A 13,785-nucleotide genomic window follows, 5' to 3' on the forward strand; every position below is an offset into this window, starting at 1 on the left:
CATCAGGTCTTCCCACCCTTTTACTAAACAGGTTTATTGTCTTTCCTTCTGGCATTTTCCTTGGGCTTTATATCAAGGCTGACACAACTATTGCCTTCCTTCAGAATTCTCTACCCAGCTTTGGACTCTGAATCAGGCTCCAGCACACATTCTCTGTCTGTATTAATATGCATTGTGTCAACTTCTGCTCCTACAAAGAATTAGCCTCGCACTGGGTTTTTCTTTTCTGAACCAGTACCTCTGTGACAGGAAGGAGCTCTCAGGATTGGAAGGGATGCCTGAGAACAGAGATACTTAGAGGCTGGGTTCTGTTGGCATCTAATGGGGGTTCTGGGGTCTCCACAGCTCCCCTCTTTCAACTGATAACTGTTCCTCCCATCTTTTGAGGGACCCCTCCTTGTTGGAGACTAGTCATAGTCCCACACTCTGGCCTCTGGAGTTGCCATGGTCACACAAGACGGAACCAATAAGAAGACCAGTTTCCTCTGTTTACAGTGATTGGTTCAATGATGAGCACATGACTTCAGCTGAACTAATCACTGTACAGCTTCATTCATTCTGGTCATAGATTTGGATGAACCTGGAGCTGCTGGTGGCTTGCTACCCCACCAGGGGAGAACATAGTCCACACAAAGAGAGATAGCAGAACAAGAAGCAGAGAGACATAATAGCATTTGAGACCCCTTGGGGCAGATGTTCTGGAGACCAGATCATCTATATCCTTGATTATGCAGGGCCAAAAATTCCATATCCCTCCCCTACTCCATGCTTTAAAATTTTTCTTAAACTAGTTTGAACTGAGTTTCTGTTACTTGCAGGGAAAGATTCCTGACCAACGCAGATTAATTAAGCCATGACTCCCATATCTGTAGCAATATCAGATATTAAAACAGAAATATGTATACAAATATACACATTTATATTTATACATTAATGATCACATGAATAAATGAATAAACACTCAGAACAATGCCAGGCTCTTGGTAGGCACTCAGTAAACATTGGTTGCTGTTATTTCTGTTATTACTGAACAACTTCTGCCAGGTAGGCACTGTTTGAGACATCATCACACCAGAGCTATCTCACCAACATAGAACTAACAAAAGAAAAGACTGTTGTACCTCTTTGCACATCACCCTTCACTCTTGATTCCATTGCTTCCGTTAGACTGGGACTCGTGGGGCCTCTTCCCTGGGCCTTGCTCTTTGGAAGGTTCTGCATAACACAAACATAAAAACGTATATTTATTAAAGGGCACACAGTCACCTCTGTCCCTCAGGACGAAGTCAGCAGTAAAACTGGATTTTGAGCGCAGGTCATCTGACTCTGCAGCCAACAGCAATCATAACCATCACTCTGTTCTGCTAACCCCATGAGTTAGGTATGTCACCCCATTTCATGCTCACAATAAATGTAAGAAATAGGAAATATTTTTATCTTCAACCTACAGATAAGGAATCTGAGACTGAAAGACACTGAGTCATTTGCATGAAGCACAGTAGAAAGTAAGTGTTGGTATTAGAATTCAAACCTGGATTATTCGATTCCAAATCTACTGTAGTCAAGGTATGTCAGCAGTTAAGACAGGCTTGTCAGGGTCTCTTGATATATCCTTGAGCATTTGATGCTAGATAGAGATGTATGGTCTGGATGGTATTTGGATTAGGTAGATGCATAACTGATGAAATGACTATGCCCACAGGATATTGATTAATGGACTTCAGTCCCTCCTATGAGGAAGGTTTCAACTGCAATATCATAGAACTCTGGCTACAGCACTGTCTGAGCACAGAGGCCTGTGCCATCCAGATCTCATCTGGTCTCCATGTGGATCTCTACGGAATTATATTCAGACAATCAGGGCTGAGCTCAGAAGATTTCTCAGCATCTGATTAATGTCAAAGACCAGTCTGGTCTGCCAGAGGAGATGAGAAGGATGCCAGAATCAGCCCACCATGCTTCAAGTTCTGCAACTCAGACCAAAGTGAGAGCTACAAAGAGACCACAACATTCGCAGTCAGGAGGAACTTTCTTAGAGCCAGAACAATTTGTTGATGGAATGGCCTGTTGTGGATCAACATAAACCCAGTGTCAGCAGATTGGCAGGGAGGCTGCCTTTCCCACAACATCCCTAAATAATGTCTGAATATCCCAGAAGGAAAAAAAAAAAATAGTAAGAATTGAAAATTCCATAGACCTGTCAAAAGTACATGAAAGCAGAAATGGAAACTATAAAGCAGTGTCCTATTGGTTCCACAGTGATATAAAATTACAAACATTTTAGCAAAGTAGAAAATAAAAACAAAAACTATGAGCATCATCTTCCAGAGAGCCCTGTCCTGTCTAAATAGGCACCAGTCATTAGACATCTCTGTTATGTCTGTTTTGTGGGAGGCAGTGAGTTTCCTGTCAGTGACACATCCAAGCAGAGGGTAAATGGGCATTTTGCAGGGATAATATGATATAGATGCTTTCAAGCATTGATGGAGAACCAGATTCAATGAGTTTTAGGGTTTCTTTCAATATTGAAATCTGGGGTGGAGGTTTCCGTGTCCTTTTACCCATTCTGTTAGAGAATCTTCCCAAACGAATTCTGATTCTGTCCATTTCCAGTTGGTGGAGCCCAGGCACTCCGCACGGCAGCACACAGTAGGTGTTCAGTAAATGGTGGGTACATGTTAGGTGGGAACCTCCTTTCCCTTTGCTTTATGTCTCTAAATGGAGGGACCACCATTAGAGTAACACTTGTTCCCTTTTCCCCCAGGGGAGCAGTGTCATATCTGAATGGTGAATTTAGACAAGGAGGTGAGCATGCTCAGTTTTATCTCTTTCTTTGGGGGCCAGATGCACATCAGCTCTAAGCAGGAGAGGCCTGCTTAGTCCCTGCAGGAGAGGCCTGCATCTGGGAATTAAGCTCAGTACTGGGAAGTGTTAGCAAGCAATTCGCCAGAGCTAAGCCATGCTTATTGTTTTATCAATTTATCTGCAATAAAACTGACATTTTAATTTCCATCTGGATGACTCCTTGGGGTTTTTCTCAATTAATTAGGAACCTGGGCAGGAAACAGGGGTGTCATTTATTAGTGCTCTAAATCCCAACAGTAGAATTATCTTACTTACAGACAGGCCCTCTGATTTGGTTTACCCGCCTCACTAGCCTCATCTCACACTGCCCACTGCCCTCCTTTGATCCTCCAAGAACATCAGGGTGCTTGTAATTTCTTTCACACCCCTTGCTATTTCATGATTTTATGTCTTTGCTTATGTGATCCCTTTTGCCTGTATATCTAATCTCCCTTACCCTACTGCCTGATCTGCTCACACTTACGTACTTATCTGTCCTTAGTGTCTCATCTCAGGGACACCTCATCCAGGAAATCTTCCCTGACTGTCGCCTTCCCACCACTCCAGGCTCAGTTTTGGACTCCCATATGAATAAAACTCTGATATGAATACACATGCCCCATTGTTTAAAAATATCTACCTCTCACCACCAGATTGTGAGCCTATTGAGGTGGGGACTAAGTGCTCTTCATCTCTGAATCCCTCAGAATTCAGAACTTTCCACAGAGGACACGCACAGTACATTTGCATTAAATCCATGCACAAATTAACCAACGGGAAATACCCATTCCTGAGGCTAGACTGAACAGGAAAGTGTATTTACACCAGCCAGAGATCAGGGGCAGAGTCAAAGTTATAGCCAAGGAGACAGGACCAAGCATTTAGTCCACAGGGCAAGGCAAGGCAAGGCAAAAAAATAACAGAGAGCAGAGGTAAAAATGGACAAGAGGAAGAAGAGGCCAAAAAGGAATACAGTGCAAGGAACAGTTCAGGCAGGTAACACAGAACTGTGAGGGCAAGTGAATCTGGTGCTAACCTCTTTCGTGGTGCCAGGTGCATGGTTAGGGAGTGGGTGAGAATACCTAAGGCCACAGGTGACAGCAAGGGAAAATCCTAGGAGTGAGCAGAAGATGTGGAGCCTGGTACCAGCTCTGCTGCTGAACACTGGATGAGCTGGGATAAGTCACTTCCTTTCCCTGGGAGAGAATTTCCTCACCTATAAACCTAACCAGCACATCCCAGAACACCTCTAAGTTCCCTTCCAGGTCCAAACATATTGTGATTCCTCAGATACTATTCCATAGTTTGATTGCAGAGGATTCTTCTATTACATAGATAATATAATATTTAGTCTCCAGTTCAATCTCTATATTCAGTCAACCAAAAGTGCTTCCTCTATTTTGATGTCAGTTCTTCTAAAATCAAGATTAGACTAAATTATTTTTGAGATCCCTTCCAGCTATAAAATTTTTACTGTGCTGTAATTTTCTCCATTCATTGAACATTTATTCCTTTCTCCTCTCTGTGCTTGGCATCATGGCACTCTCTGTTCTGAATGAATTTATAATCTCGTTGAAACAAGAAACACCTTAAAAGTGATTGAGAGAAAAATCTAAACCATTGTATAATTTAGCACTAAACTGTATGCTGTACACTAAAAGAACTGTCAGATATGAGGGGGATCAAGAGGAGCTGACGATATCAGGGAAGATTTTCTAGAGGACACAGAAGGTAAAAAGAATACAGAGATGGAGGGATGAATGGAGGGATGGACGTATGGATGAAAGGATGGATGGAGGGATGGAGGGATGGAGTAGGATATAGCCCAGGCAAAAGTAAACACTTATAAAGATCATCATGAATTTCTGTGGGGCACATCATGGAAACCTGTTCTGCTAGAGTTAGGAGAGGGGGAAGAGATGGAGGCTACTATCTGTTGTTCTAGATGCTTGCAGCTGAAATGTTTCAGTGTCTGCACTCCTGCAGGCCCTCCCTCTAGGAATCATCCCCATGCAGAGCTGGAGAGGTGGGCTTGCAAGGGCCATGTTTATACTACATGACAGTTTCACATCCTGGTCACCAATCATTGGACCAGGGGTGGACACTGGACCTAAACTTAGTTCTTCTCCCAGAAATATAGCTTTGGACACCATAAAACTGAATAGGACTTTATGTGGAAAGTTGGTGTAGAAGGGTCTAGAGAAGGGAGAAATAATGAGAGGTGGGAGCTGAGGAAAGCTGAGGACACCAGTTGTGGAGAGCAAAGAGGGGAGAATTTGCAAAGAGGAAAAGATGGAAACCCCACATGGAAGACTCTAGGGCTCCTGGGAGATGGAGCATGTACCTGGATTCCAACAATCCAGTTCTTGGTTCCTCCCAGGGACTATTTTATATCCTGTTTCTTGATTTCATTTGAACTAGTTTAAGTGGTTTCCTGTTCCTTACAATAAAAAGAACCTCAGGCAAGACTGTCTGTTCACAAACATATTTCCAGGTTAATCCTCACAACAATTCAATGAGATAGGTATTATTTCCTAGTTATTAATGTGGATACCAAGGCTTAGAGGGACAACATGACCTGCTTAAGCACTTAGCCAGTAAGTCATTGATTAAGGATTCAAACCCAAGCCTGTCTGGCTCCAAAGAACCATTTCACCACACACCCCCAGAGGGGACCTTGTCAGTGTTGAAATCAACAATGAATTGCAATAACACTTTCTCTGTAACCTACACAAGACAGCTCCTCTCTGGGGATCATGCTTTATTTATACATGGGCCAATTCAATAACTTATAGTAATTCTGAGGTTCTCCTGTGGAGATTCAGGCCTAGAAAGCTTATTTAAACTATACTAATTCAGAATTTATGAAAAGTCAGGCATTGTCATTTGTGACTCTTACTGAGTCAAATTCAAAGCAATCTTGCCCTTGGAGAATTATCCAGAGTTTAGCGAAAAAAAGAGAAGGTGGTCAAAATTAGTGGAAATTTTCCAAATGAAGATTATAAGAATTTATTTAATTTGGGGGTTAGCTAAGTAATTCATTCATCCTAAGCAATACTTATTGAGTGGTGGCCACGCTTAATTCGCATACTTTAATAACCCATTGCAAATACACCTTCTTCATACAATCTACATTCTAGTCAGTCTCAGCTCTTACAGTCCTTCCAAACACCATATTACTCACCCTCTGTGCCATAATATGCGTTAAAATTCATTTTCCTTTGCCTGCCCATCTGGAAAACTTGCATTCTTCCTTCAGAATCCAGTTAAATAGGCACCTCCTCCATAAAGCTGCCCTTGGCCTTTAACTCTCTGCCCCACACGCCAGTAGTTCTTTCCTCTATGGCCCAGTAAACAATGATGTTAACTCTCATCACTCCTTGCTGTTGAGGTGAGATGTTCTTCCTCCTGTGCCAAGCCACTCTTTTCTAATTCTCACCTTTCCCCCATCTCCTACCTAATGGGACAGTAATTGCTAATTTGATGCACCTGAGATATTGATTAGACCAATTTCATTAGAGAGTGAGGTTGCTATGGTCAAGACCACTCTATCCTTCCTGGAGAGGGTCTGGGCTTTCCTACAACAGAGGGTCTGGGAGGTAACTCAGTCAACGTCCCAAATTTATCTCTTCCCATCCCCTTTCCCGATAACCATAAAATTATTTACTATGTCTGAGAGTCTGTTTCTGTTTTGTAGATAAGTCATTAGTGTTCTCTTTTTTCTTTTAGATTCCACATATGAGTGATATCATATGGTAATTTTTTAATTTGACAATTTGTTTTTACTGTTTCACCAGTTTTATGTTCCCTTTTTGATTTTTTCCTTCTTTTGGATAAATTATGTATTTTCAATTATTCCATCTATGTATTAGCATAGTTTTACATATTGATACTATTCTTACAGTGATTGTCCTGAAGACAATTATACAGATAGACTTACCAAAGTCCAGTATAAATTAGGAATTTTCCTTCCTGGAAAATTCAAGGAACTTGGACACTTTAATTCCATTTACCACCCTCCCACCTTTGGTGCCATTATTGTCAGATACTTTAATTCTACAATTATTTTTAAATACACAAGATATTATTTTAAATGTTCAATATTAATTTAGCTATATACACATGTTTTGCTTTCCGTTAGCCTTCTTTCCTATTTTTCCATGTTTCCATGTGATATCATTTACCTTCTACCTAGAGAACTCCCTTTAGTATTTCTTTAGTGAAGGTCTACTGTTGATAAATTCCCTCATTTTTGTTTGTTTGTAAATGCCTTAATTTCACTTTTGTTTTAAATGTTATTATTAGTGGGTTCAGAAGTCTAGGTGGCAACTATTATCTTTTATCCCCTTGAAGATGTCATTCACTTGTTTTCTTCCACTGTGGAGCTTCCATTGTTTTTGTGAGAAGTTATCTATCAGGTTATCATTGCTTCTTTAAAGGTAGTATGCCTTTTTCCTCTGGTTGCTTTGAAGACGATCTGTTTATTCTTGATTTTGAGTAGTTTTACTGTGCTGTGCCTATGTGTGGTTTCTTCTGTACTTATCCTCCTTGGAGTTCATAGAAATTCTTAAATCTGTGGTACAATGTCTTTGATCAGTTTTGGAAAATTCTCATCCATTATCCCATTCTCATAATCATTCTCTCCCATTCTAACCCTTTTGTTCTGTGACTCCAACTACTTATTTGTTCAACTTTTCACTCTGTCCCATGTTTCTTAGGTTCTTTTCTATATTTTTCATTCTTTTATCTCTCCATGCTTCAGTCCAGATGTTTTCTTCTGTCAAATTCTTCAATTCACTAATCTTTCTTCAGCTCTTTCTAACCTGCTAGTAACTCCATGTGTTGAGGTTTTTTATTTTAATAGTTTCTTATTCTATGCTGAAGATTACTTCATCATCTAATTTCTTGAATACATTAATCACAGCTATTTTAATCAACTGTCCAGTATTTTTATTTCCTGTTGGTTTCTTTTTATTGTCTGAGTTTCTCTTCCTCATGGCTTTTAGAATTTTGTCTTGCTTCCAGGTGAGTCTGGTAATTTTGTATTGAATATGAGATATACTACATAAGGCTGTGGATGGTGTTATTTTCCTTCAGAGAGGATTATTCTTGCTTCTGGCAAGTAGCTAGGTAAAGGCAGATTGGCCCACATTAATTAAATCAGTGATTGAACAGATTCAGAACCAGGCTTCAGTCTTTGTGAGAGTTGATGTATTTATAGTTCATCCATATTTCTGGATTATTACCCTTGGGAGTTCTATCTGAAAGAGTAGGGTAAACGCCATGGTGCCTCTCCTTTGGTAGGCCCTAAGCTCCATTTTTATCTTCTCCACCCCCATAAAACTGCCAGAAGTGATGCCCAGCTTTTCACCTGTCAGTCTTTCTGTGCAGCTTCTCAGTATTTTAGGTAATGCTTGTCAACCTGCAGATGCCCTGGAGGAAAGGCAGCACAGAATGTCAGGCTCATTGTTCTTTGTTTCCCTTCTTTCTGAGATCTTAGGCTCTTAAAGTCCTTTCAGCATTGGTAGTTTTCCAGTATCTCTGTAATGATTTTTCAGTTTCATCCAGCTTTTCTAGTTGACCTTGGTGGGAGAGTTGGTCTGAAACAATATAGCTATTATGGAAATCCTCAACACCTAACATTTATTAAGACCTTGATATGTGCCAGGCACTACTCCACATGCTTCATGGGTATCTACTCATTTAAATCTCACCACAATTGTAAAATATAAGTACTCTTATTTCCCCCACTTTACAGAGAAGAGAACTGATGCATAGAGGGATAAGTGAAAAAAAAAAAAAAAAAAAAGCCAAAGCGTGTAACAGATAGATGCAGAATTTGAAGCCAGGCAACTGAGTTAGAAACCTACACTTATCCATAGAACTATAAACTTCCTAATTCTCAGTTTTTCTGTCTATATTTGGAATCTATGAGGTGTACCTAATGCCCAACCTTAAAGCCACATGTTACTTGAGTTAATCTGAGTGGGTTTCTGTCACTTGCAATCAAATGATTTCTGACCAAGCTCTTTGGACAAGCCACTTCTCCCAACAAAATGCTTCATTAGAATAAAATGTACTAAGACACTTTCTCCAAATAGATGTAATTTTTCTTCCCAGAGCTTCTTATTTGTTAACATCCTCGTGATTGCATATACTTTCCTTGTTTTTAAAAAGAAACTCACTGGACAATTCTCTCATACCCATGGTTCCAGCATACCTATCCATGAAAAGTAAAGGGCATATTTAAGCTAAAAGTAGGAAGCCTCAGTGAAGGAACAAAGTCTTCCAGCAAGGTCAGAATTCTACCAGGCTTGTGTTCCAAGGCCCAGAGCACAGCTTGAGCAGGAAACATAATTGAGCCAGATGCTGGGAGGCAGCAGCCACATCCCCCCAACTCATTAATCTGCCTCCCTCAGCTATGAAAGGGACCCATGGCTTTCATTTTAGCAGCATGAGGAAGTTTACCATTTTCACGCATCATTCCATAAAAATCCCCTCCTGGAGCCCTAATCTAAAAAAACAACCAAAAAATACTCAAGGGAACATTCTCTGCAGCTTCACACAACTCTTTAGCATATCTTACCCCATAAAATTCACCCAGCTGTTTATTTTTCACACTATTGGCCAAATATGGTAGCCACCAGTGATTTTCTGGTTCATTCTAGCCTACACCAAGGCCTGGAACTTGGGAGAAGCCCAGAGAAAGGTGTTTGCCTTGGTGGGGAATTGGAGGTGAGAAGGCCCTCTAGGAGAATGACCCTTCAACCAGAGTGAAACAATTCCTCTTTGTCAAGACAGAATGTGGAAGAAGTGACAGTATTCATCTTGTCCGATAGATATGCTGTTACCAGTAATCAGAGAGAAACTTTGAGTTTCTGGTGAGGAAGTCAATAACAGGCCACTAAGAACTTAGCGAGGACACCAAAAAGGATTTATGCTAGTTGTCTCAGAGTATTCCAACAGAAACTCCTTCCCAACTCCTGTACTAGGACAATGATGATGATGATTATGATGGTAGTTCATTTGATTGGCTATTATGTGTCAGATGATACATGTGTTATCTATAAGCACCCTAAAAGGCAAGTATTTTCATCCTAATTTTACAAATAAGAAAATTAAGTTATTATGGTAGCTCACAGCAAAAAAAAAATGTGACAATCGATATATGTACGTTCATGTATAACTGGAAAATAGTGCTCTACACTGGAATTTGACACAACATTGTAAAATGACTATAACTCAATAAAAAAAGGTTAAAAAGAAAAAAAGAAAATTAAGTTAGAAAAGTTGAGTAATTTGCCACAGTCACTCTTGTAAATGGCGAAGCTGGGATTCTAAATTAAATCCCATGCTCTCTTCAAAACACCACCCTGTACTCTGACTTCTCTTCACTGTCAAACCAAAATGGTAATAAGTATTTTAAAATGACAGTGAATCTCCCACAATAACTATTCTCCCACAAAGGAACAGAAATAAATACTGTCCAACTATTACAGATTATTTAATAAGACATTAAGGGGAGATCTTCTTAGTTCCTGGAATTGATAACTAAGACTGAACAAAGGTTTCACATACCCAGCCTTCTAAATAGGGCCACAAATAATTGGGCCAGTTATCCAACCAGGACTTATAAGAGAAGCAGAAGAACCTGTTTCATATTAGGAAGGAAGGAGTTGTGGAAAGTCTGGGTAGTTAGTCACAGGCCTAGTGGGTCCTACTGCATTTGGGGTCAGAGACTTTCTTTTATAGTGGATGAGAGGGGTGCTTCCTCATTTCCTAACATAGCAGTTATCAAATTTTTTAGACTCAAGACTCTTAACACTCTTAAAAATTATTGTTGACCCTGAGGAGCTTTTGCTTATATGAATTCTGTCTATGAACATTCACAGTATTAGAAATTAAAACTAGAAAAATTTTAAATAGTAAGTCTATAATTTAAAATTTAAAATGAATTTAAAAGTGGATTACATGTTAACATAAAGAATATTTTATTGAAAAATACCTCTATTTTCCAAAAATAAAAAATTAATGAGGAGAGTAGCATGGCTTTACATTTTTGAAAATTCCTTGAATGACTAATTTAATGCAAAACAACTCGGTTCTCATGTTTGTTTCTGCATTCAATCTGTTGCACTGTTTCTTTCATTGAAGAATATGAAGAAAATCTGGCCTCACACAGATATGCAGTTGAAAAAGAGTAATATTTCATAGCCTTTCACATAACTGTAGATATTCTCCTTTGCTATTACACCAAAACTCAACAAGTGGTCATTTCTTAAGTATAATCTGAAACCATGTCAATCTCTTTTGTACTTTATTATATTCAAATCCACTGAGTAAAATGGGTAGAGGTGGTCAAAAGATACAAATTTTCAGTTTTAAGACAAATAAGTCTCAGGGATGTAAATGTACAGCTTGGTGACTATAGTTAACAACACTGTATTGTACATTTGAAAGTTGCAACACAGAATATTATTGTAAAGACATATACTCAAGGGTTGAGATTAGATTTAATCATTTGTACTGCTTCATCAAGACATTCTTACGTGAAACTGGAATTTTTTTCTACTGTTGAGTGCAAGGTGGTGAAGAATACAATGACAATTAGAACATTCAGTGTCCACTGACTTAATTCATGCTAATGTGCCAGCAGTTTTACACACCAATTATATTTGTACCATTAGTGCAAATGTCAACATAGTAAAAAGGTAAATAACATTTTATTATTAAAATAATTTTAACCATGTGGACCTCCTAAAAAAAAAAGTGTCAAAGAGGAAGTCGGAGATTCCCAGGGCTCCCTGTCAGGCAGCAGGGGTTAGAGGAAGGAGCAGGAGATGTGGGCTGTACAAGGTTGCCAAGAGAAGGGATGTTCCACAAGGTGAGGGGCCGTTGGCAGGGGATTAGAGGGTCAGGGACAGCAGGGAAGCAGGACAGCAAGGATCAGGAGGAGGCTTGATATTGCCTCTAGAGAACCACCTGTTTCATCTATACAGAGAGCACCTCATTGGACAGAGGCCACAAGGGTGGACTGGTAACTCAGCCTTGGCTAACCATGACACCCCATCTCCTTCTTACAATGATCAGTGTAATGGGGTGAGGAGACACAAGACCCAAGCAGTCCATGCAGGATGCTTCAGGATAGCATATGAAGCCTGGATTGGGCCACCATAAGCCAGGAGAGGAGGATGGGGCCAGGTCATGAACTATGTCATGAAAAGGAGTTTGACCTTTATTTTAAAAGTCATGATGAGCCACCAAAGAATTTTCAGTAGGGGAGAGATTGGCTAGGACTTGAAAGCTTATAAAAAAAAAAAAAAAACACCCTAACAAAACCCCACAATTCCAGATGATTGAAAGAGGACAAGGTGGGAGACAGAGATGAAGCAGTGGTGGGAGCGGGGCACTGTGGTGAGGACGCTGTTGAAATTGTCTAGGAGTGAACTGGTGAGTGACTGGGCTAAGGTAGTAGATATGGTAATTGAAGAGACAGAACATGGTGGTTCTTTGGACGGGGGCAAGCAAGGTGAGGATTGTATATTATCTTGTGGGTTTCTGATGAGAATTGTTCTTGTGTTTCCAAGATTCTTAACCTTTTGGAGTCATGGATCCCTTTGAGAATTTTTGAGATCTGTACATTCTCTTCCCAGAAATATTAGCATAGAAATACTAATACAACATAACTAATACAATATAATTAGAAACAACAACTAACATTTTGCTAAACACTTACTGTGTTCTAGTCACGTTCTAGCTTTATTTAATCATCACAGCAAATGGTTAGTTACTAACTCAGAGAAGTTAACTAACTTGTGCAAGTCACACAGTAAGCAGCAAAGCCAGAATCTGAACCCAGGTCATGTGACTCAAACTCAGTGATTTAACAACAATGCTTCACTGCTCCTCATACCAGGGTACTTAGATTGTGCCTACAATTCATGAAGGTCACAGATTCATCCATCTAAAACCCACCCACTATCACTTAAAAGTCCACAGATCTAGAGTTAAGAACACCTGCCATATCTGAAAGCCTTTGGTAAATTCTATGGAGTAAAATCAATATAAGGGATTCTCATCATTAATTTTGGGCTCCCACAATCCCACCTCACATAACTGTGGCCAGAAGAGGCCAGCTTTATGCCTTAACCCAGTGTTATTATGGCCCTCCCTAAAGGAGCATTTGAAAATACTTTTCCTAATAGATGGTCCTGTGAAACGTTAATAACACAGATGTACTGTCTATTTGTTTATGTACTGTGTGTATATCTGTGCTTTACACATAAAAATGAGTAAGAGTTTTCTCCCTCCTACCAAGAATCAACTTTCAGCTGGTTGCGGAAATACAGCTCCATTAAGAATGTACACCCTAACATTAACTACCCATCAATTAGAGCTGTTTCCTGATATTCACGACCTTGTATTCATATATTCATGCACTTTCTTGAGTGTGGGCGGACTTATTTCTTTCCCTATCAGTTTAAAAAACATGGTAAAATATACTTAACTTAAAATTTACATTTTAACCATTTTTAAGTGTACAGTTGAGCGGCATTAAGTATATTCACATTGTTGTGCAATCATCAATACTATCCATATCCAGAACTTTTTCATCATCCTAAGCTGTAACTGTACTTATTAAACACTAACTTCATGTTCCCCTGCCTCTTCCCCAGCTCCTGGTAAACACTGCTCTACTTTCTTTCTGTCCCGATGAGCTTGACTGTTCCAGATACCTAATATAAATGGAATCAGACAATATTTGTCCTTTTGTGACTGGCTTGTTTTACTTGGCATAATATCTTCAAGGTTCATCCAGTGTGTATATCAGAATATACTAATATTCTGAGATATATATGTATATATTTGGTATACACATACACACATACATACACCAGAGTTTCAATCCTTTTTGAAGTTGAATAATATTCCATTCTATGT

At 39.5% G+C, this 13,785-nt stretch overlaps 1 protein-coding gene across 12 annotated transcripts in view; it reads right to left on the reverse strand.

Annotated features, from left to right (window-relative positions):
* ABTB3 (ankyrin repeat and BTB domain containing 3) overlaps nucleotides 1-13,785 on the reverse strand; it is a 505,725-nt gene that overhangs the window by 324,449 nt on the left and 167,491 nt on the right. For all 12 annotated transcript variants that reach the window (XM_074375114.1, XM_074375117.1, XM_074375115.1 and 9 more), the window contains one exon: nucleotides 1,122-1,215. In XM_074375114.1, the coding sequence (XP_074231215.1) occupies nucleotides 1,122-1,215 (94 nt within the window). The remainder of the gene's footprint in view (nucleotides 1-1,121; nucleotides 1,216-13,785) is intronic.

This window comes from Camelus bactrianus, chromosome 12 (genome assembly GCF_048773025.1).
Source record: "Camelus bactrianus isolate YW-2024 breed Bactrian camel chromosome 12, ASM4877302v1, whole genome shotgun sequence".
NCBI lineage: Eukaryota > Metazoa > Chordata > Mammalia > Artiodactyla > Camelidae > Camelus > Camelus bactrianus.